Genomic DNA, 20,989 nt, shown 5'->3' on the forward strand with positions numbered 1-20,989 from the left:
TCTACAAACTAGTCTTTATCTATATTATTGGAAATAAAATATTTGTATGTATTGCACTTTGCGGACCATCAATCAAAGTGATCTCATAATTCATAACCAATGTACATAGTTTTCATATTAACTTAGTTTATGTATTTTATGTATATATAACTCTGGAATGATATACACATTATGAGTAGCCATGCGATATAGATATAATAATGTACAAAGTTGTTACATAGCATGCAGATTAACTCGTCGAGAAAGGTAGATGATGTGTAGGTGATCATGAATTGTTCGTTCATTTGATTAATAGTCCATTAATTTTAGCTCATTTTTGAATAACATAAACGACGACTGATTGACTCTGAAAAAAATAATTTGTGAGTAAATATATATGAACTAAATAATTATGAAAATTATGTGTAGGCATCGCTCGATGAACTTGACTGACAGTTCATTTATTTAACCAATTTTTAGAGAAGGTGAAAGACAACGACCTTTGTACCTTTGAAAAAAAAACTATGGAATGTAATTGCATTTAGTAAGCAAGTTCTAAACTGAGTTTAGCAAAAGTAGTTGAATTTAGTAAGCAAGTTCTAAACTAAATGTGATTCGAATTACTAATCGAGTTCGAATTCTCTCATCGACTTGGATCAACAGGACTCTGATACGGATCATATCTTGAATAGTGTTTGTTACCATTAACGCCAGTGAGTGAGTGGGATTCGCTTATGACAAGCGCTTGACTTACATTTGGGCACATACTAATACGAATTTTGAATTTTCAGAACTCCTTGAATACGGACTTGGATAATAGGTTCATTACATAAATTTCCGGAGCTTATTAGACTCAATACTAGCCCGATTTGTTAATTCGTTTCGGATCCATCACCCAGATCCACGTCGGGGAGTAGACCCGACCGAGAAGCTTCAATGAAAATCTAGGTTTTTCCTTCCCTATCCTCGGCGTCCTTATTCTTTCCTCTTTCCCTTGCTTTCCTCCCCCTGCTGCCTCCCTCTCTCTTTCTCTCTCTCCCGTTCTCTCTCTTTCCACCACTCTGGGATCGTTGCGGTCATTTTGGGAAACCCCTGTCAAGATCGAGTTTCTTTTTCCTTCTCACTTCGGTGGCAATGGACGCCCAGAGAGCGCTGTTGGATGAGTTAATGGGTGCTGGTAAGTCTCCTCTTCATACCCAGTCCTCGTTTTTCTTTATTGACAGTTTATTTTGCTGCGAATTTTCCATTAGAGAAACCTTAGATATAGGTTTTTATATTTTTGCAAAATAATTCTGGTTGTTTTTTGCTAAATACATAAGATTTTTGGGATTTAGGAATGTTTAACTGACCCGTCATTTGTCATACTTCGGTTATTGACTTGGTCTTTTGTTCTCTTTCCACTTTAAATGATTTTGTAGTTTTACTTCCAGCATTCCGTTTTTCGGAGATCGAAGGAACTATGTATGTGCGGTTAGTTTACGTACTTGCATGCTTTTGTTTTGTACATATTGATCAGTCTGTCGAGGTGTTGATGCTGCTATAAGTGTACCGTTTGAGGGAACAATTCTCCTCCCTACCTTCGAGGTTGAGGAGTTCTATGTTCCGGATTCATTTGCTGGATGGTGTCCCAAAGTATTTTAGTTTAGGCTCAGTTTTGTCTGGATGGCAGAATTCGTAGAGGTTCAGTACAGTCTATAGTTGAAACATCCCGTTTCTACTGTGATAACTGAATGGCCCGTTGTATTATTCTGTTCCCATTTTATGTTTTCTTCAATTCAGGTATAGACGAGATTGGAGGTTCTTTATTGACTGCCACAGTAGGAACTGTCCTCAAAATGATGGAATACTGCCTAACTGGATTGTTGCCAATACAAAAATTATGATGCCAGTGTCTCTGAGTTCAAGGATCATATGTTTATAAAAACTTTCGTGACTTTGTTTCTCGTTTAGTCAGGTGCATCTTGGTCATGAAATTCCTGGAAAAATGCATGGTCTTTCATTTACTTTTCCTTTTACTTTGGATTTTGTTCTACATTTCTTAATGCGATTGTTATTCTTGGTTCTTATTCATTTGATCTGCATCCCTCTGTAGCACGAAACCTTACAGAAGAGGAGAAAAAGGGATTCAGAGAAATATGTTGGGATGATAGAGAAGTTTGTGGTTCCTATATGGTTCGCTTTTGCCCGCATGATCTGTTCTTCAATACAAAAAGTGATCTTGGTATGTTTATCATTTGTACATAGCTTTTCATTTTCTTCATCTTTAACGCGAAAACTGAAGAAATTGTTTGCTCTGCCCTAATGCACCTCTTTTTTGGGTTGTAGGTCCATGCCCTAAAATTCATGATCCAAAGTTGAAAGAGAGGTAGTGAGATGCTGAGCATGTTCTCTTTTTGTCCTTGATTATGTGACTTAGATTCTTATGAGTAGGCCACGTTTGTTCAGTCAATTTCTGCAAACTTTAGTTGTTAACTGCATTGCCCTTTTGATTCTATATTCTGTAATCATAAAGAATTTAATTTTCTTTGAAGTTTGAAGTTCTGATGGTGCTGCACAAGTTTTCCTTTTAGGTTGATTGAGATGTCTATATGCTTTAAAACAACGAATGCTATGCAATTCTTGTCTACTGTCCATGTTGATGCTTGCATGACTATAATTGTCTTCCGACCTTTTTCCAATGTAAGCCGCTACATGCTTTACATGTTTGTGTAGGAACTTAATATGAGTTACTGGCGTGCTAAATAAGAACTTTGGAGTTCTGGCTATTTGAGGTTTACATTGAGGTAACAGATCTTTAGCTTTACCATGAGATCCTTGTCAAGAGGAAGGATGTATTCAATCAAAAACATTTCAAACTTGGGATTTTCATTGGAAAAGTTTGCGTTTGCAGTGTGTTCACAATCTAAATGCTAGACCATAGCCCATATAAGTGATTAATGTTTTGCCGCTCTTAGCTAAAGCTATTTCTCTGTACTATTGAGAAAACGAGAGAATTTAGATGTTACAACGTTTCAATTCCCTATGTAACATGAAGTAGCAGTGTTATGTATTATACAATTTATACTGTATTCAAAGGTCTTATCTGATGGTAGTCCACAAAAAGTTCAGGAGTGAAATTGCCAACTTTCTTGTAGGTCCATTTCCCTTGCCTAGAGGATGAGTAGGAAGCAGGCAGTAATTTTAATTCCTCATTCAAGCTTCATATTTTCAACGATTGACATGAATCGTGTTTATTGAAGTAATTATTTTTAATTCTTTATTAGACTTTTTGGATTATTGAAGAATGTCTTCTCTTTCTCTCTCTCTCTCTCTCTCTGCTGATGTTCACTAAAGCATTAGCATGGTTTTGCTCCATTACCAGTCATCCAAACTAACTGGAAAGGGTAAAATAAATTATTTATAGGTCAGAAAGTGATGCATAGATCTGTTTGCAAGTACCCTAAGTATGTAATTTTGAAATGTGAACAAGGAATTCAGTTTGTAGTGCTAGCGTATACAAGACCTGTGATGGTAAGATGTTTAATTTTGACCTTAGTCCTTTTTTCATTTGTTTGCATAGTTAACTGCTTTTGCAGATTTTTCAAATTTAGCTTGTGGTATTGATTTCTGATAATAGATTAAGTTATTTGAATGTCCCCATCAGATTATTTCTTTCATTTGCTCATTTGGGTGCTTACGATACCATCCTCTCCTTTTTCTTCTATGCAGCTTAACTTGTTCTGAGTTTCCAATTACAGTTTTCATTTTTTCACTGAGAAATCAGTGGGTTTCCTTGAGTGATACGCTCAACTTGACTGGCTAACTAGTGTAGTGGATATGGGAAGATTTTGGGTGATATTTTTTATGGTCTTTGATATAAAATCAGGTGTCACTTTATGTTTGAACCTTCAAGGACATAGTTATCTCTGTCCAATTGGAATCTGACCCACAATTCTAGGCTTTAGTGATGTACATTTCCGTTTGTTCGTTGTTTCAGCTTCGAGAAATCACCAAGGCATGACATGTATGTTCCAAGATTTGAAGCAGAGCTTGCTCAGTTTTGTGAAAAACTGGTACTCTCTCTCTCTCTCTTTCTCTCCCCCTCCTTTCTCTTTGTGGTGGTGCTTGGGATATGGGGTGTGGGTATGTGATTCTTTGACCAAGTTTACTTGTTTTTTCATGGTTTTGTTTCTTTATTACTATTTAGGTACTGGACTTGGACAGGAAGGTTCGGAGGGGCCGTGAGAGGCTAGCACAAGAAGTTGAAGCTCCACCCCCACCTCCTATTCCACCTGAGAAATCTGAGCAGCTTGCTCTAGTGGAGGATAAGATAAAAAAGCTACTTGAGCAAGTGGAATCTCTGGGTGAAGCTGGCAAGGTTGATGAGGCTGAAGCGCTCATGAGAAAGGTTCTGCATGAACTGTTTTTCTTAAAGGTTTTCCTGATTTCCTTTTAAACTAGATAAGATTTAGTATCATTTTCTTCATGTCCCAGGTGGATATGTTGAATGCTGAAAAGACACTTTTAACACAATCATCAAATGACAAAGCATTAACTCTTACACAAGAGAAGAAGATGGCACTTTGTGAGATATGTGGGTCCTTCTTAGTTGCTAATGACGCTGCTGAGAGGACCCAGTCACATATAACTGGCAAGCAGCATATGGGGTATGGCATGATTCGGGACTTTATAAGTGAATACAAGGTAAATTTTCTGGCCCTATGTTTTATGATTACATTGTTTGGGCCTCACTTTTGCTTATGCCATTTTATTCTGTTAAGGCTGCCAAAGAAAAGGCAAGGGAGGAGAGATCGGTTAAAGATAAGGAAGCACAAGAGCAAAAAAGGCAGAAAGAAAAGGAGGGTGAGAACAGGAAGCGAGAAAATGATGTAAGAGAGAGGGAAAGGTATAGGGACCGTGAAAAGGAAAGAGAAAGATCCCGAGAATGGAGTAGCAGGGGGAGCAGGGACAGTGGGAGGGCCACCTCAGATTTGAAGCACAGCCATTACAGAGGTAGTCGCGATTGGGGCAGAGACAGAGATCGTGATCGTAATGGGAGCAGGAGGAGCAGGTCTCGTTCTCCATCTAGACATAGCCGCAGGAGGTCACCAAGAAGCCCAGGTCGGCAATACTAGTGTGTGTGCTATATGTTTTTTTTTTTCATGGAAAAAATGGGAAAAAAGAAAAGTAGGTAGATGCTTGTTTTCTTCCTCCAGTGCTTTCTAACGACTTGTGAACCATATTATGGGTAAATATTCTCCGCATACAACAGCTCTGTGAGATGACGTCATCTTGCTATATCAATTTTTTTAAGAAGAAAGTTTGAGGTAGGCAACTCCGATCTTTATTTTTTATTTCATATTGTGTAGTTGTCAAGAAGTTTCCATGAAAAAGATTTTCTGCATCAATTGCGTTTTCAGCTTTCTCATGTTTTAATAAGATGACAGAAAGAAATTTTGCATGAGGGATGGTGCCACCCAGAAGATGATGGAATGTGTTTGGACTATAGTAGCTTCAAGTTCTCCAAACATAGAAGGTACTATTTTCAGCTCTAAATTCTGAGGGAACATTTTATGAGAACCATGGGCATGGTTGTCGGAAGTTCTAACCTGAGGCTGGCACATTATAACCAAATTCTGATTGCTGTCTTTGCAGAAATTACAGTGTTCACGAGATATTTTTCAGGAACTCTTTTTTCCTTTTGTTTTGAAGTTTCATTTCATTTTTCATCCCAGTTAAAAAAAAAGCAACTTCCTGGTTTTTGCATTTATTGTGGTTTTATGCAAGAATGTCTGCTTTTTTGAAAGATGCCCGACATTTGCCAGCACGGAGCAAGGTCATTTGGTTCTCATGCCGTCCCTTATGTTAGATAGCCGTGTATTTGCTCGATTTTCATGATTGTCAGGGAACTCGTGCTGATGAGCATCGATGGTGAGGTGGATTGGTGCTGGAATAAATAGCTCCATAGCTAAACTGTGGGCATATAAAGGTAAAATAGAACTATCATTTTATCTTCTACATATGTGGCATTAGTATCTTCTGGTCAACTCATAGAGACCCACTTAAAGGGAACAAACCTTTTCGACCAAAATTTTAAAGGTATCAGTCCTGTGAGGAGGAATGAATGAGTTACGGAGTATGGTTGGTGCCTTGTTCGAATAAGGACCTCTAGCTGTTCAACAAGTCTGATCTCAGATGCATTTATTGCACTCGGTGAGGTGGATGCAGATGCAAATATGCTGTGACACCTCTGGCTTCTTGGGGCATGCAATGTAAACGAGTCAATTTCCCGTCTGCCTCCAACCTGTTGTCCTGGCCGGCACAGAGAAAGATGCGTTGTGCTGTTTGGGTCCCGCTGCTTGTTGAGCTAGCCGGTTTGGCTCTCTTAAAAGATAGCACGTATGGTTGCTGAATTGTTTCAACCGGCTGCATTCCTCTTTTATGGGTTTTTACCAAGAAGGGTGTGGCCTTCCGGTAGGCGAGAAAAGTTCTTTCTCAAGTTGTGTGGTGAGTTCACCAAATTTTGACTGTTCTGTTGTGTGGTACCAACCTCAAGGTCTCCCCACGATCAGGATTTCTGGATGTTCTTTATATAAGTTAAAAACATTTTCTTGTTTTTGATATTTTCGGAACCTTTGGGCCGATAGGCTGCATGAAGCCCCGGCTTAGGCTTTTTAATCATTAAACGTGACAAACGATGTCGCTTCCTCAAAGAACCGCGTAGTAAGTGTGCCTGCTTAAGGTTTTGATAGCAGTATGGGGGTATGGGTATTGCCTGCAAGCATACGGCCGATTTGATCAAGGGTTAAATGCCGAAGCAGTTCAATGGATCTGATCTACAAGGTTCACGATGCACCATCTTAATATCTAATAAAAAGGAAAATTAAAGCTTTGAGAATGCAATTATTTGCAACATATTAAAGCTTGGCGATATATTTTATTTCTAAAAAATGAGTCAACATTAAAAAAATCTATTATTTGTAAGTGTTTGTCTAGAACACATGAAAATGAATGGGAAAAATTGCTGTCCCATTTTTCTATTGATTCGGCTTGGCTTTGGGCCTTTGGCCACACAGCATTTGCTTGAAAATGTCGAGACATCCCCCTCTTAAGATCTTGCTATTACAAAGTTGCTTTACTTTCCTTTTGGGATCATCCTCGTTGGGAAACTTGGGATTGTGATTGGATCTCATTCTTAGAGGATTATGGCGAACTATTCTAAACGTTCCATAACTGGTATTCTTCGTTCTCGGTATCGCACTGACATCGCTATTGTCTTCAAGTATAACACGATTCTGTATTTATGTCTTAAATGATGAAAAGGGCTGCACAAATTCATGGAAACTCAAACGAACTATGAAAAATAATTTCATTTTCACCAGCACTGTGACGGCTATATAAGCATTTGTTGGTAGCATTTGCAAAACTGATTAATCACGTTGGCGTTAAAGCGGTGTTTCACTCTTTGATTTTGCGTTGTAAGAAACCTTTTTCCTCATGCACATCTAATCTGGTAAGATATGATTTCAAGTCAGATTGAGGTACTAAGGTTCCAAAGTTGACGTGAATTCATTATGTGGCAAACCCACTCAAATTTGAATCCGTGATTTTCCTTAGAAGAAATTTCCTTTTCAACCTTATCCTTATTAGATTAAGAAGTAAAGAAAATAACTCTAAATGATTCTATTTCTTACAGTAAACAGCAAAATGAAAATAAGTAAACAAGAGAGAAATTTTAAATGATTCTTACGAATGGCAAAATGAAAACATAGTGGAGATGCGGGGTATCGATCCCCGTACCTCTCGCATGCTAAGCGAGCGCTCTACCATCTGAGCTACATCCCCTTGTTGTGAGAGTTTAACCTTTTAGATATTGATTCAAAAGAATATGCCCACTGGCCACACAACTTCGCGTTTGGCGTAAATCTGAATCTTATCCGTTACATTCGGTATATCTGGACATGGATGCGACGCAGGAGCACGAGATACAATTCTATTCGTTATGACATTTGCTTTGGTTTTGATTTTTTGTCGGTGCCAAGGTCCTCCCGGCTCCCGTCGGACCTGTTTACCATCGTGCAAGATTAGAGAAGCAAGAAAGCATATTTTATAGGACACCTTCGAACAATGCTCCTCAGGCTCCAGCCACACAGATCACCTTAACAAAAGCCCAACTTGTCTGGATCCTCCCATCGTCAACGTTGGCATGATTCAGACTTTAAATAATATGTGGGACATGGGTGGAACAAGTTTAGATTAATATAGTGGCATATAATTTTGTGAATATCATATCAAATTGCCCATTATGATTCGATGCGCATTCTTTAAATGATATTGGGAGGACATGGGCTCTAAAAAAATATCATTTTCGGTTATTCTTTTAGATTAGTTTTTAGGATTTTTGTTTGGAACAGAAAAAACAACATGAAATAAGCCGATACAGGCAGAGGAATGTTCGCGGATCTGCGTTATTGGTCAGTAGACAGACGCGTTGAAGACATACACTCATGCTTGGCCAAGTGTAGATGCAATAAATAAAGCCACAATGCAGGAGATATCAATTGGATGCGTGTGAGAACCATCTCAATATCAAGCAGGCAAATCGCTTTGCAGGACTTCACAATCAATTAGGCCGTATTAGGGGTGTTGGTGGATCATTCCATAAGCATGCATTATATTCTGTTTTTTTGGCCAAAATTCGGCTTACAAGTTGCCATAGTTGCATGAGCCTTGGCCAATTGAAATCAAATTTTACATGCCTTAAAGAAAAAAGATTGTGCTTTAAGAAGGATTTATACGTTAAAAAGTTATTTATTGACCAATACAATTTTTATATGAAAACGGTGCATCTAGAGCTTGTCATGAAACACAAGACATGAATTCAAGTACCGAACATGGGTAGCACTTTTTTTCTGTGAAACAAGGTTTCTGGGTGTTTCTGTGGTTATCTATCCATGATAAAGCAATGACAAACTTAACACTTTATAACAGAACTGGTAGCCACATAGCGGGAAAAGACATCACCTGTTCAAAATCCCAGATAGTATGACTGCACTTTTCAAAATAATAGTCAACAACACCATGAACTTTTGGAATAAACTCTCCATGCTGTTGAAGATGGATCTAGTACGAGGAAAAATACAACCCCAACACAATCCCACAGATCCAATTAAATAATTGTACCTTCTAGTTAGGCACACATCTTTACAATTCTTCCTTTGTCCTGCAGTTGTACAATAACCAACAGCGTCACAACACAGAGATCTTGCACTCAAATCCCGTTTGCAGGGCTTCATTAGATGAATAAAAGGAAAAACACAATTTAGGTACATCAATGATAAGCCGACAAAGAAAGACAAAAGCAAGAGTAGCCAGAAGCCAAAAGCATGATTGACAAAAGCATTTCCAGTTTTCTGAGAGAATGCCCTTCAATGAACTGCAAAGGCAACATTTGGATTTCTAGGGTAAACTAGCTAATCCCCAAAAAAGAGATACCAATACTGGGAAAAGAGGAAGAGAGAAAAAGATAGAAGAGAAATGACAACAATCAACCAATACAGTAAGAACGGTGCTCAATAGAGAACCATCTAACAAGCCTGATAATTATGTTAATTCTCTTTTTCACACAATGTCCAAATCCACTTGTGAAGACTTGCCCATAAATACAACCCAACAGCAACATCATCACGTTCTCCTCAAGAGATAGCCAATGAGGATTCCTAGCAAACCAACGATCACCACGTACAGGAAGGGGAAGCCACCATAAGCTTTGTTGCTTTGCTTTCTCAAAAGCTCCTGCAAAACCAATCAACCAGAGTTCAGAACTACAGAATCTCCATCTAAAGCACCTTATTAACATCCATAGTAAATTAACAGCCAGAGAAAACATGGAACAGATGATTCCTTCAGCACAATGTCCTAGATTCACTTCAAATACACAACATTAACAAGAAGAAAGCAAATGATACTCTCAACCATGACATCTACACATGGACAATTCAATTTTTCAATATAGAAATGTATTGAACACCAGATGCCATGTTCGAGTATCTTAAAGTGTCTTATATATTTTGTGTCCACAATGGGATGTTTCATGTCCATCAAACAGTTTACAACTTTATTTTCTTTTGATTTACTCTCACATTGAATAGTTCGGGACATAATAGCAAGTTCAAAATGTATCGAATCTTGCCCAGATCAAGCACAAATAAAAGTAAGGAATGAGAGAAAAATAAAGACAGAGATCCACATGCAAATAAAACAGGGTCAGGAGAAAAGGTCAGCAGATTAACAAAAGCACTGGCAGCTTCTCGTTCAAGCTCATTATCTTCTTGACAATATCTGATGCGTGTTTGTGGTCCCTATGTTTGTAGTCTATGGGATGAACAAATAACATACACAAAAGATATTGTAGAGGCAGAAAGATGCGAAAATAAAAACATACCAGCTCTTGTTGGAGCTTGCTGTTTTGTTGAATGACAGAGTTTTTCTCTTCAGTTAACCTTGACACAATAGCCTTTGTCTGAAGCTACGAAAGTTAACAACATAATCTATTAATAAATGCTCAACAATGAACTCGATAAATTGGTGTGCATAGATATTCTTACTGAGCAAAAGAACCCATGAGCCTAGATTACACACACAGATGCATGAAAATTCCAGGCAACTATTGCTTGAAAGAATTCCTTCCATTATCAGAAAACAAGCAGTTAACATGAACAGAATAACTGTATTACTTAGAGGAGTAAGCACTTCAAAAGGAAGGGTGATGAGCAGGAAAGAAAGACGCTATATCTTAAGAAGTAAAAAGTTCTGAACCTTACAGAAGGGAGAAGGCAACTTTAATAGGTTAGGGTTCACCGGATTGGGGAAGTAATACCTATCCGAGGATGTTATATGTAAAAGTAAGGCATGTATGGGAACAAAAGCCTGTTACACATTCACAGCAGGATCGTGGTACTATGTTTAAGTAAGAAATGTTGGGCAAGGAAAAGAACAGAGAAAAGTACAAACCTAAGTCACACGGGTGTGCCAACTATGGTGGTGCACCCACACCGATGCGGGTGCAGGTGCAGCCCAACATGGCACCCGACTGGGTCAAACCGAATCGGGTGCTGCTGACCACACCTGTTCTTCTTTCTCTTGTTTTCTTTCATTTTTTTTCCTTCTCCTATCTTTCTCTCTTCTTTTTTCTCACTTCTCTCTCTCCCCCCTTATTTTATTTAATAAAACTTTGAATCTTGTATGAGATTAAGGTAACCTTGATAAAAAAAAGTTTAAAAATATAGACAAATAAAATTACTTATATAACAAATAATATATATATATATATATATATATATATATATATATGCTCTCACTGCACCCGCACTCAATTTTTTTTGGAACTTGCCGCATCCACACTGGCATCGGCACCAACACCAGCACCCGCACCACGCACCCATGTTACAGAGGTACAAAGATAGAACCTTCTATCAAACCTGTGAAGCAATTGTATTTAAAAAAGTGGAAAAGGCACGATACAGTTTCATATGCAAACAATATATTGGAGAAGGCTCGAGGACAAGTCATGAAAAAGACCCGGGTTCATATAAGAACTAAAAGCATCAGTAAGTGAGATGAAAAAAGCTCAAGACAATCAAGCTACAGTTGTAAAGTAATATCTCGCAACAAAAGATTTATAGAAAGTCTGTGGGAGCAGGAATCCATCACAAGCAAGCTTGTGAAAACCTTCAGCAATATCCTTATTCAAGTAGACATGTGGATAACAGCCAATCTTGGGATGTCTTTGTGGGATAAAAGTACCACAATGTGATACTTGGGAAACAAAAAGAACTTCCTAAAGTACTAAATTCAGAGAACCAGAATACTGAGATCGTTTAGAAAGTGTAGGATTTAACGAAAAAACTGTACCTGTTCCAAGGTCATGTAGTTGTATGCACCACTTTGGTTTTAAATCATCCAAAATAAGCAAATCAAGAAAGTCACACAAATTCATTTCTTGGAGAAACTTAATATACAGACCTAAATGTAGAAAAATACACCCCAAAACCAACCGGTTGTGGCTTCCAAAATGATTTGCAATCTATATATTCTGTCCCTGTGCATGTCATTTGTTTTCACATCGGGACCATAGTTGCTTCAAAATGGTGAGTGGAGTCACAACAAACAAAAACGACCAACCGCAAATGAACTAGATATTCTATACTAAGCCTTCTTTACAATAGAAGAAGTGACAAGAAAAATAACAATTTATATTTGATAATAGTAAATTTATTACCTAAGATCATAGCCACAGACATGACCAATATGAAAACAATAATATCAGTATTTTGAAGCTAGCAGATGATATATAGCAAAATATCTTAATATTTTCAAAATATAGTGAGGAAAAAATATCGCGATATTATCAGGAATATCAAGTTATTTCTTTTTTTGAAAAAAAATACCCTTTGCACTATATATATGTTTAGCTGCACAAATTTTTATACTACAATAAGAAAAATAGTAGAACACTCATAATTTCACAATTTTTTTCTATTACCTTTTTCTATTTTCCAATAAAAAATAAGAAAAATTTCCCAAAATCACTATAGAAACTAGAAATTGCCAAGACAATGTTTGCCACGATGCCCTAAAGTTCTCCTTCAAGAAACAGTTAGCGACACATAAAAAAAATGTACATCATTGAACAGAGAATGCATTGAATGAAGTATTATACATATATTAGTACCGAAGAGTATAGAAACTAAGATTTAACTTCGAAAACTTCATTATGAATTACATAATCCAAGTAGCAATCAAATTTTAAAAAAATGTGAAAATGACTTGATTGCCATACAATTCCCAAAAAAATGTGCACCAGATTGTGCTGGAGTACATCCACAAGGTTGGCCAACATTTTGAGCTTTTGGATAATAAAATAGAAACATCACCTCAATATGTCTGATTCCACTATGTCTCAAGGTTGGCCAACATTTTGAGCTTTTAGACAATAAAATAGAAACATCACCTCAATACGTCAGATTCCACCATGTCTCCTCCCATCCGAAATGAATTCCACATATTAAAAGATATTATTTGCTCCAGTTAATCATTTCAGTTTCCTAGTTAGGAGGTTCACAAGAGATATAATGTAACTGTAACCTGCTTTTTATTTGTTAATCCATGCAGCACAGTAAACAAACACCAGTATACATATGTTATTTCTAGTGAAGGCAACAAATGCATGGAGAACTAGAGAAGAGAACAAATTGTAGAAGTTTCAGTCAATAGTATCATTTACAACATTCTTGATTGAAGTTTTCAAGAATAAGCTGACAGCTAGGATATCTGCTCCTTTCTGGATTGGACTTTCAATCATAGTTTGGGAGAAGTGCTTGAAAAAATTTAGGCCAAAAGACCGGCTTGAGAGCTTATCAACCAAGCATGGACTTAGGTCTGGCTGTCTGGACCATTATATAGGTGTGACACACACACGAAGCACCTTTTTTCAAATTTTATTTTATTGTATTTTACTTTTTTTTATAAAAGATGTGTTTGAAGTGACTAGATGTCCATTGTCACTTCAAGCATTAAGTGGAAGCAAGGACTGAGTGCGTGTGTGTGTGTGTACAGGCGGATGGGGCAAGCCTAGGTCTGATAACTGTGATAAGGACTAGTCCAAACCTGAGCGTGGTAAGAGGTAGTCAGGCTCTTAGCTGGATTCAAAATGACCGATCCTTGGGCAGTCGATTAGGTCAGCAGTCAACCCAAGCCAACCCAGCCTAATGTCCATGTTCTACTAGTAGTTCAGTGAGAATATGATTTTCCATAGTTATTATTTAGCAATTTCATGCACCAACCTTACTTGACTACCGGATAGAACCATTGACTAACATGCTGATCTTGCCAAAGTCAAGTTCCTAGTACATGATACAGAAATATGTTCTGCAAAGTGTCTCAAAAACTTAAGAGTTGAGTTGCCCAAAACACACATTATTTTACCTTCATAAAATATCTAAAAGTACACCCACCATTTGGACAGTTATGCATGACAATGTTGTCAATTTATCAACCAACATGTGGGTGAGGATTCAATTTTTGCAACAATGAACCAATGTAAGCAATGAGACTAAAACCATTTCAATAACAACTCCAACCTACAGATTTCAATCACGCAAAGAGTATTACTGTGACCATAGAAATTATTCTGCAGGCGGTTGTGTACACATACTCAAAACATTAACTTCGTCAACGAAATGACATTTTAACAAGGAAGAAAATCGTTAGAAGCATCCACACAAGGCTGATTCTTGAACTAAACAGTCAAAAGCATTATTCAATGCCTAGGCTTCAGAGGCCCTAAAAGGACCAGGGAAGGCTATCAACTTTAAAATCTTAAAAACAGTAAAAAAGAAACAACACATTAAAAAGAACTAAATAGCCGACGTATTCAAATTATATGGCGCTTAAGAAAAGGGATCTGAGCTGTTACCCAGGTAAGCTAGTTTCTTAGGCAGCTAACTGGACCTATGTAATACACTTTGCACCTACTTAAGCAGCCAAGGTGCAGGTTTTAAGTTTTTAACTACAAGGTTCTTGAGAATTTCAGAATTTTCAGGTATATGATCCAAAGTTGTGACAGGTGTTTCAATTAATCAGATCTGATGCAGGTACTTTGCTTAAGCCTTAAACTAACTAAAAAGTGCAACCAAAACCAAATGCACAAAATGCTTTATGGTTTGGAAATTGAAACAATCAAGACATAAACATAATGAGAATAAACCGAAAAACAATATAAGTTCCAAAAGATCTATCTTTAGATACCTCTGAATTCTTATCCTTAGCAACATGCTCCCGTGCAACCTGAATAATTTGCAGAGTAAACAAATTCATATGAATAGGTGCACAAATTATGAAGAAACAAGAGATATCAATTCATACAATAGCCTGGCAAACAACCAATGGACATTTAAGGTGATACATACACCATCAACAACCCCAGCATTGCCATTATCTGACAAAGAGGGGCGGGGAGAAGAACCCTCATCTGATCCTTCTGCAACTGGTGATGGTGGTTGGGGTGGGGACACATACAGAACCCTCAATTTGCACTCCTCAACATGATTCCCAGCTTCTTTATTGAACTGCACACAACAACTTGCAATCTCACTAAACAAGATATTCAGAGAAAAGAACACAAACACACACACACACACACACATATCACCCTAATACCGCCTACTTACCATTTCCGGCGTAATATCTTTTTGGGTAGCTCCAGGAGTAGCAACCACACTCTGGAGTAAGAATTTATCCTTACACTGCATGTCCGGTGGGGACTCGCGTTGGGCTTGCATTGTAACTAGCTCGAAACCAGCAATATACCCATTAAACAGCGAAGCCCTGGAATCCCCAAAAATCCCCGGCAGAAAAAAAAAAAACAGTGACAAAAAAAAGGAGGACGATAACAACCATACCTACAACATCGCAAGTGCTCCGAGGCAAGACGATCCCGGTGTTCGGCCGGACGCAATATTTCTTCGGATTCGTAGTCTTAACCTGATAAACCAAATGAAGATCGTCGATTTGCATCGTTAAGACATGGTGATCATTTCCCCCGAAAAAATAGGAAGCGAAAGCCACAAAACAAGAAGGATCAAAGGAGTACCTTGAAGGCGACATAATTGTCTGTTTGATTCGTCAGCTGGATCGCGCACGAGATCTGTTTCTTCAATTCGACTTCACAGTCCCAAAAAAAAAAAAGACAAAGAAACAAACAAGAAACTTAGGAGCATTGGGATTTGAAACACAAGAAAAGAAAGAAATGAAGTGCCACGAACAGATCTCTCACGCAAAAACAGGGATCGAAACGGAAAACCGAGACGATGACAAGAGAGAGAGCGCGAGAAACCTACACGGGAATCTAAGCTCGTTGGGTTGGATGCTGAGAAGTTCGTCGGAACTCATTTTTCCTCCGTCTCTTCAAGAAAACCTTGCGAAGATCCGCACGATTCTGGAAGCACCAAAATCCAACGCGAGAAAAAGGGGGAGCTTCGGAACTCAGACTCCGCGGCTTCGATCCGCCGGACGGATTGGATAGGAAGGATCAGAAATCAAGCCGTCGATCGATTCCTCCGCTTCCCCCCTGTTTTTCTATTTATTTCATTTATTTATTTGCCTTTCTTCTTTTTGTTCGGAAATGGAATCGCACACTTTTAGTTGAAGCGGCAAGCTGAAGGGGAAGCAATAACAGGAGGAAAAAGGTGGAGATTTAAAATTAAAGGAAATAAAATTCTTTGAATGATTTAAATGGCCCTCCTCATTATACTTGGGAGAATGAGATCATAGATTTAGCTTGTCGGGTTCGCTCCAGTGTTTTCTTTTTGGATCTCTACCTTACCATCAGGTTTAGGTTCGAGCTCGAAAAAATCCATTTCGGCCGGCCGATAAGTTTTTAATATTTTTTATTTTATTAATAATATATATTTTATTATTAAAAATTATTTTATATTTAAAAAAATTATTTTAAATATCTTTTTTATGCTGGGGCTGAGCCGGATGAATGCCCTACGCGTCTTCATTGCTTGGTCGGTGCTCGCAAGCTGACCCGATCGAGGCCGTTCACACCATTTATTTCGACATTGAAATATTGGATGGACCTAACCTACCCACCTATGGCCGTTCAAATGTCTTCAAGCTTTGTGGCTTCTTTTCTGCCACATGCTAAGTCATTGGACTCATCTGATGCACTCCAGTTGGGCATCGAGTCGAGTGCGCACCGAACATGAGTGCAGTTTGGACTCACACCCGAACCCAGTTAAAATGTCATATTATTAAATTACTTATGTAATATATATTGTTCTGATATTTTTTTATACAATACAATTATTCAACTGTGTTATATAATAATAATATATACATATTTATTAAGTTATATATATAATAAATTAAAAAAATAATAATAATAAAATACGATCGTTACACTGCCGTACTTAAATTTTTGGATGGGACTACTTTTTTGGATGAGTAGAAAGACTATTCCAATGGAAAGCCAAAGTTTCTTCCCATCGCTCACTTTTAGGGTCAGACTCAAGGGTTGAGTGATCTCCATTTGCATGTCGACCCACTTCTTTTTTGGATTTGGACAATTCAAAAGCAGAGGTCATGTAGGTTAAACGTGAGACACGCTACCTAACTCATTCCAACCACCCCTGTTTGAAATGTGGGTTTGACCCAAACTAAACTTGAATCCGATAATATTTTATAACAAAGAGGAATATCTGAGTAAAGATAAGTTAGAAACACCGATTAATCCGAAGTCCTATTTAGGAAAATGTCTCATGTTTTTGAATTTCTTTATATTGGAGATGTTCCGGTTAACAACAATGTTCGGCAGTTTCTCACGTTTATTTTTTTTTTTTTAAATTGAAAAAACTTTTCATTCTGTTTTAATGGGTCTATATAGTTTAAAAGATTTTTTCTTAAAATTGTGTATTCTAATTTTAAGTTATTCGTTCTTCTTCGTCTCTCCCTCTATACGGGCGTCCATATGCGGCCTGAACAACGTGTATGATAGGCTCCACACAAGTCAACTCGACTCAAAAAAAATCAGCTGGAACTGGAGTCGAACTCCTTATAACAAGCTCGAACCCAACCCGACTACATGAAATCAAGCATTAATTCGACTCGTTTAACCCATTATAGAACTAGCCATTGCCCCTCCGCCGTTGCACTAACCTATTGGGGATTTGAGTCTGCTGTATTGACATGTTTTATATTGTTTGATGTTTTATGAGTGATTGTACACCTTAAGCGCTATATTATTTTGCTTACTCCCAGCAAGTTTGCATCGAAATCGCTTATATTATTTTACAAGTGTTTTTTTATGTTTGATTGCGTTAGATAACTTTTATTAATTTAAAGTTCAGCACTTCTTTCACGACTATACAAAGTTTAATCTTTGAAAGCAAGTGAAGGAAGAGAGAAGGAGACAGGCTCCAACTTCCCTCACTTGGTTTCAGGTAAACTATACCAGCAAACAGAGAAAAGTTTTATCCTTAAATAGATAAGTTCGTTCGGATTAAACATGGCCTAATTAAGTTTAAACAATTTGTTTTGTCTCGGCTAGCCACCTCCAAGGTGAGGCCGGTGAGCCGGTGAATGTTCATCATTTGCACGATACTTTAATTGATAGGTATACCACTCTCCACACAAATGCCAAAATAATCCAAACCCTGAAGTCAAAAAGAAAGAAAAGAAAGAAAGAACTTCAGTCTTCTTGAAAAATAAAATTAAATTGGAAACATGAGACCAACAAAGCTTCTTGTCTTCTCATCACAAGGAGGTGTATGCCTCACAAGTGGGTTTGTATGAAATATTCTTTATATATATAGTTAAGAAAAACAAGCAAGTTTCTTCCACGGAAAGCAATTGAACACCTTTTTGATAATAAACAGTGGAACTTTACCAGACTTGCTTTGCTGAAAACGGTGGGTTATGTCACACAGACCACCCGATCTACAATTCTAGAAAGGTTAGTGGTCCAAAGAATGAAAAATTTAAGAACTTATCCAATGACATATCTTTGATTCTTCTACTTTTTTGGTTTTTGGGGAGACCAAGAGAAGGAAACCCTGATTCGAACTCTCCTGATCAGCTTTATATGATTCTTATCAAGTATATCTATGATGCTTTTATTGCAGATTTATTATTATTTTTCTTGGAGCTTTTTTCTTTTTTAATGTGTACGTGAAGGAAACCACCTTTGACGCGAAACCTTCGAGTCCATACCCTCATGCTTCTAAAGTTCAGATCCCTTGGCCTTGCCGCTGGTTGCGTTACGAGGCAAGAAAGCGGAAGCTTTATCCTTTTGCAACTGTTTCTCTTGGCATCTTCCTGCAACTGTCCATCTGATGAGCGATTCATTGATTTGGAGGCTTACTCAGATGGGAATCATAATATCCAAGTTCTGGTTTTGCTTTTGGTTTTTTCATTTTTCTTTGTTGTCAGGACTTCGATGGTGCGTCATGCAGCATGACATGCAAATTTGTTATCTCATGAAACAAACATATTTTTGAGATGATAATTAAATCATGGAAAAAAACCAAAACAGGTCTTCTGTAAGCTTCATCGTCGAAATTTCATACTGATTATAGAAAATAGAGTTTAATCAGTTGATTTATTTGTGAAAAAGACCAAAATTATTATTCGTATAGACTAGTTCTGAATAGATCGATTTTGTTCTATCTTGATTTAGCTTTGCGGGGTGTGTCTTCTTTGTCTTCACTTTGGTTGAAATCAAAACTGATGCAGATTCTTCAATATGTGATTGGATCTAAACTTGTTAGCTTGGTATGGATTTCTGTATTTACTTTAGATCTGGATCTCATGTCACAATTTACATTAGATTAATGTTGTGTTTTGTCAATTTACATTAATGTTTAGGGGCGTCTTAGATGACATTACAAAACCAGATTTTAGAGGCAGAAATCGGGTTTTTGGGGTTTAAGCAAAAACCAAAGTTTTTTTGCCAAAAACTGGTTCTGAAAACCAACCTTTGGGTGTGGCATTCCAACAAATAAGCCAAGTTTTCAAAACTTATTACAAAATAGAGTTAGATAAATATGTCATCCAAATGCTTACTTAAACTTTTTTGGAGTAATTCGACTGGTTTAGTTGAGAGAACGAAGATTTAAAAATGTTCAATTCCTTGGATTTTTTTTTTTAATAATTGGTAGGATAAGGGTAGCAACAATCTAGATTTCTTGGCAAAGCACCTAAGCAGTTTGCGCAAAGAAAGCTATCAAAATAGAATAAGTTGACTAAAGCCGGTTAGATTCACCTAACTCAAACTTGTTTTTAGAAAAAGGAATGCATATTGTTATGAAATGTAAGACTAAACTTTTGAAATGTTAGACCAATTATGAAAACCTTTTTCATCAACATATTCCATTTTTATAAACGCAAGTTCTTGATATTGTTCTCTTATGGTCAATTTGGTTGGCATGTACACTTTTTTAATCTTATTGATAGTTCACAAGATATTGAAATTGGGTTTCTAAAGAATTCAATTTCAACAAACGACGGTCTCAAATGGCTTGAATAACTTGGCAAGTTTTTCTTCAACAGAAAATGTCAATTTAGTCTTGATAATCAAATACAGTAATCAAGTTTTGGAAACTGATTAAAAAATCAAGTGTTCACAAGACTTCGTTTTCATAGAGTTGAAAGAATAATCCAAAACACAACCTAGATGTGACACATTGATGATCATTTTATTGACGTTACACCTAATGCATTGCAGTTTCCCATTTCCTTGTTGCATCACAAACAGTATCTAAAAGGAGAGCATGTGAATTTCCCAAGAACATCTGTAAGTGAGATTGGGGTTAATGTTTAGATATATGTTGAGCAGGATTATTTATTCATCCACAAAATCTTCATCTGTGTCCAAAGAACTTGATGGTTTTATTTTGCCACAGAAAAGATCCAGTTCTTACAAATCCTACAGTATGAAGATCGTTCGACATGATAGTAAATAAGTTGATCGGAATTGTTGGATTTACTGTTGCCGACAATCGAAAGATGGCCGGAATATGTTGAGAAGAGGACGCATCGAACACGTCAATTGATTCCAATCCTTTCTAAGCGATACTTTATATTAACGATATGGACAGGCGATCTGATTTTCAAATGTCTACTTCCAAGTGAATAATCAGTCTTTTCAGGCAAAGGAAAATGCATACCTTTAAGGGTGTTTGGATGACAACCTAACACCAGATTTTTTTTGTTGGTTTTACCCCCACAACATAATTTCAAGAATGTCTGGATAATATTAAAGCTGGGTTTCGCTAAATCCTGATTTTGGCAAAAACTTGATTTTCATGAATGACCTGAAAAGCCCATAAGCTTAATTTTTGCCTCTAAACCAAGTTTTCACTTGTCATCTGAACATTGAAACCAAGTTTATAAAAGTGGGGCTTTAACTAGGTTTTCAGAAAACCTGATTTTCACAAAACCAAGTTTTTTGGTGGTTTCATCCAAACGC

At 37.3% G+C, this 20,989-nt stretch overlaps 2 protein-coding genes and 1 non-coding gene across 17 annotated transcripts; 1 reads left to right on the plus strand and 2 right to left on the minus strand.

The window, feature by feature from the left end:
- Window positions 1-941: 941 nt before the first annotated feature.
- LOC116265917 (uncharacterized) lies at window positions 942-6,581 on the plus strand. Of its 14 annotated transcripts, none has more exons than XM_050080889.1 (10): window positions 942-1,156; window positions 2,072-2,200; window positions 2,305-2,344; window positions 3,956-4,031; window positions 4,166-4,366; window positions 4,453-4,662; window positions 4,740-5,285; window positions 5,399-5,494; window positions 5,864-5,947; window positions 6,058-6,581. In XM_050080889.1, the coding sequence occupies exons 1-7, from the start codon at window positions 1,114-1,116 to the stop codon at window positions 5,091-5,093; spliced, it is 1,053 nt and encodes a 350-aa protein (XP_049936846.1). In that variant the 5' UTR covers window positions 942-1,113; the 3' UTR covers window positions 5,094-5,285; window positions 5,399-5,494; window positions 5,864-5,947; window positions 6,058-6,581. The 14 variants fall into 14 exon arrangements, with proteins under 14 accessions (XP_049936846.1, XP_049936845.1, XP_049936849.1 ...); XM_050080888.1 differs by having other exon boundaries at window positions 5,406-5,494; XM_050080892.1 differs by having other exon boundaries at window positions 4,740-5,079; window positions 5,231-5,285; window positions 5,399-5,947.
- A 1,149-nt stretch (window positions 6,582-7,730) lies between these two features.
- On the minus strand, window positions 7,731-7,803 carry TRNAA-AGC (transfer RNA alanine (anticodon AGC)). The gene has a single exon. It is a non-coding gene; the product is annotated as a tRNA-Ala (tRNA).
- A 1,420-nt stretch (window positions 7,804-9,223) lies between these two features.
- LOC116265612 (vesicle-associated protein 1-1-like) lies at window positions 9,224-16,209 on the minus strand. 2 transcript variants are annotated; one of them, XM_031646339.2, is made up of 8 exons: window positions 15,858-16,209; window positions 15,611-15,681; window positions 15,420-15,501; window positions 15,189-15,304; window positions 14,928-15,086; window positions 14,767-14,805; window positions 10,403-10,480; window positions 9,224-9,753 (listed from the first exon to the last, which is right to left on the minus strand). In XM_031646339.2, exons 1-8 carry the CDS (start codon window positions 15,907-15,909, stop codon window positions 9,643-9,645), a joined length of 708 nt encoding a protein of 235 aa, XP_031502199.1. In that variant the 5' UTR covers window positions 15,910-16,209; the 3' UTR covers window positions 9,224-9,642. The 2 variants fall into 2 exon arrangements, with proteins under 2 accessions (XP_031502199.1, XP_031502197.1); XM_031646337.2 differs by having other exon boundaries at window positions 10,403-10,486; window positions 15,858-16,208.
- Between the last annotated feature and the right edge of the window lie 4,780 nt (window positions 16,210-20,989).

Source organism: Nymphaea colorata, chromosome 12 (assembly GCF_008831285.2).
Source record: "Nymphaea colorata isolate Beijing-Zhang1983 chromosome 12, ASM883128v2, whole genome shotgun sequence".
Lineage (NCBI taxonomy): Eukaryota > Viridiplantae > Streptophyta > Magnoliopsida > Nymphaeales > Nymphaeaceae > Nymphaea > Nymphaea colorata.

What these genes read in the sequence shown, in the direction of transcription:
- LOC116265917 (XM_031646914.2), top strand. Translation starts at nt 1,114, where the DNA reads ATGGACGCCCAGAGAGCGCTGTTGGATGAGTTAATGGGTGCTG. An exon ending in GGATGAGTTAATGGGTGCTG is followed by an intron (nt 1,157 to 2,071) that starts GTAAGTCTCCTC and finishes ATCCCTCTGTAG; the next exon opens with CACGAAACCTTACAGAAGAG. An exon ending in GATCCAAAGTTGAAAGAGAG is followed by an intron (nt 2,345 to 3,955) that starts GTAGTGAGATGC and finishes TCGTTGTTTCAG; the next exon opens with CTTCGAGAAATCACCAAGGC.
- LOC116265612 (XM_031646337.2), bottom strand. Translation starts at nt 15,909, where the DNA reads ATGAGTTCCGACGAACTTCTCAGCATCCAACCCAACGAGCTTAGATTC. An exon ending in GAGCACTTGCGATGTTGTAG is followed by an intron (nt 15,305 to 15,419) that starts GTATGGTTGTTA and finishes GTTTCGAGCTAG; the next exon opens with TTACAATGCAAGCCCAACGC. An exon ending in AAGATATTACGCCGGAAATG is followed by an intron (nt 15,087 to 15,188) that starts GTAAGTAGGCGG and finishes TGTTGTGTGCAG; the next exon opens with TTCAATAAAGAAGCTGGGAA.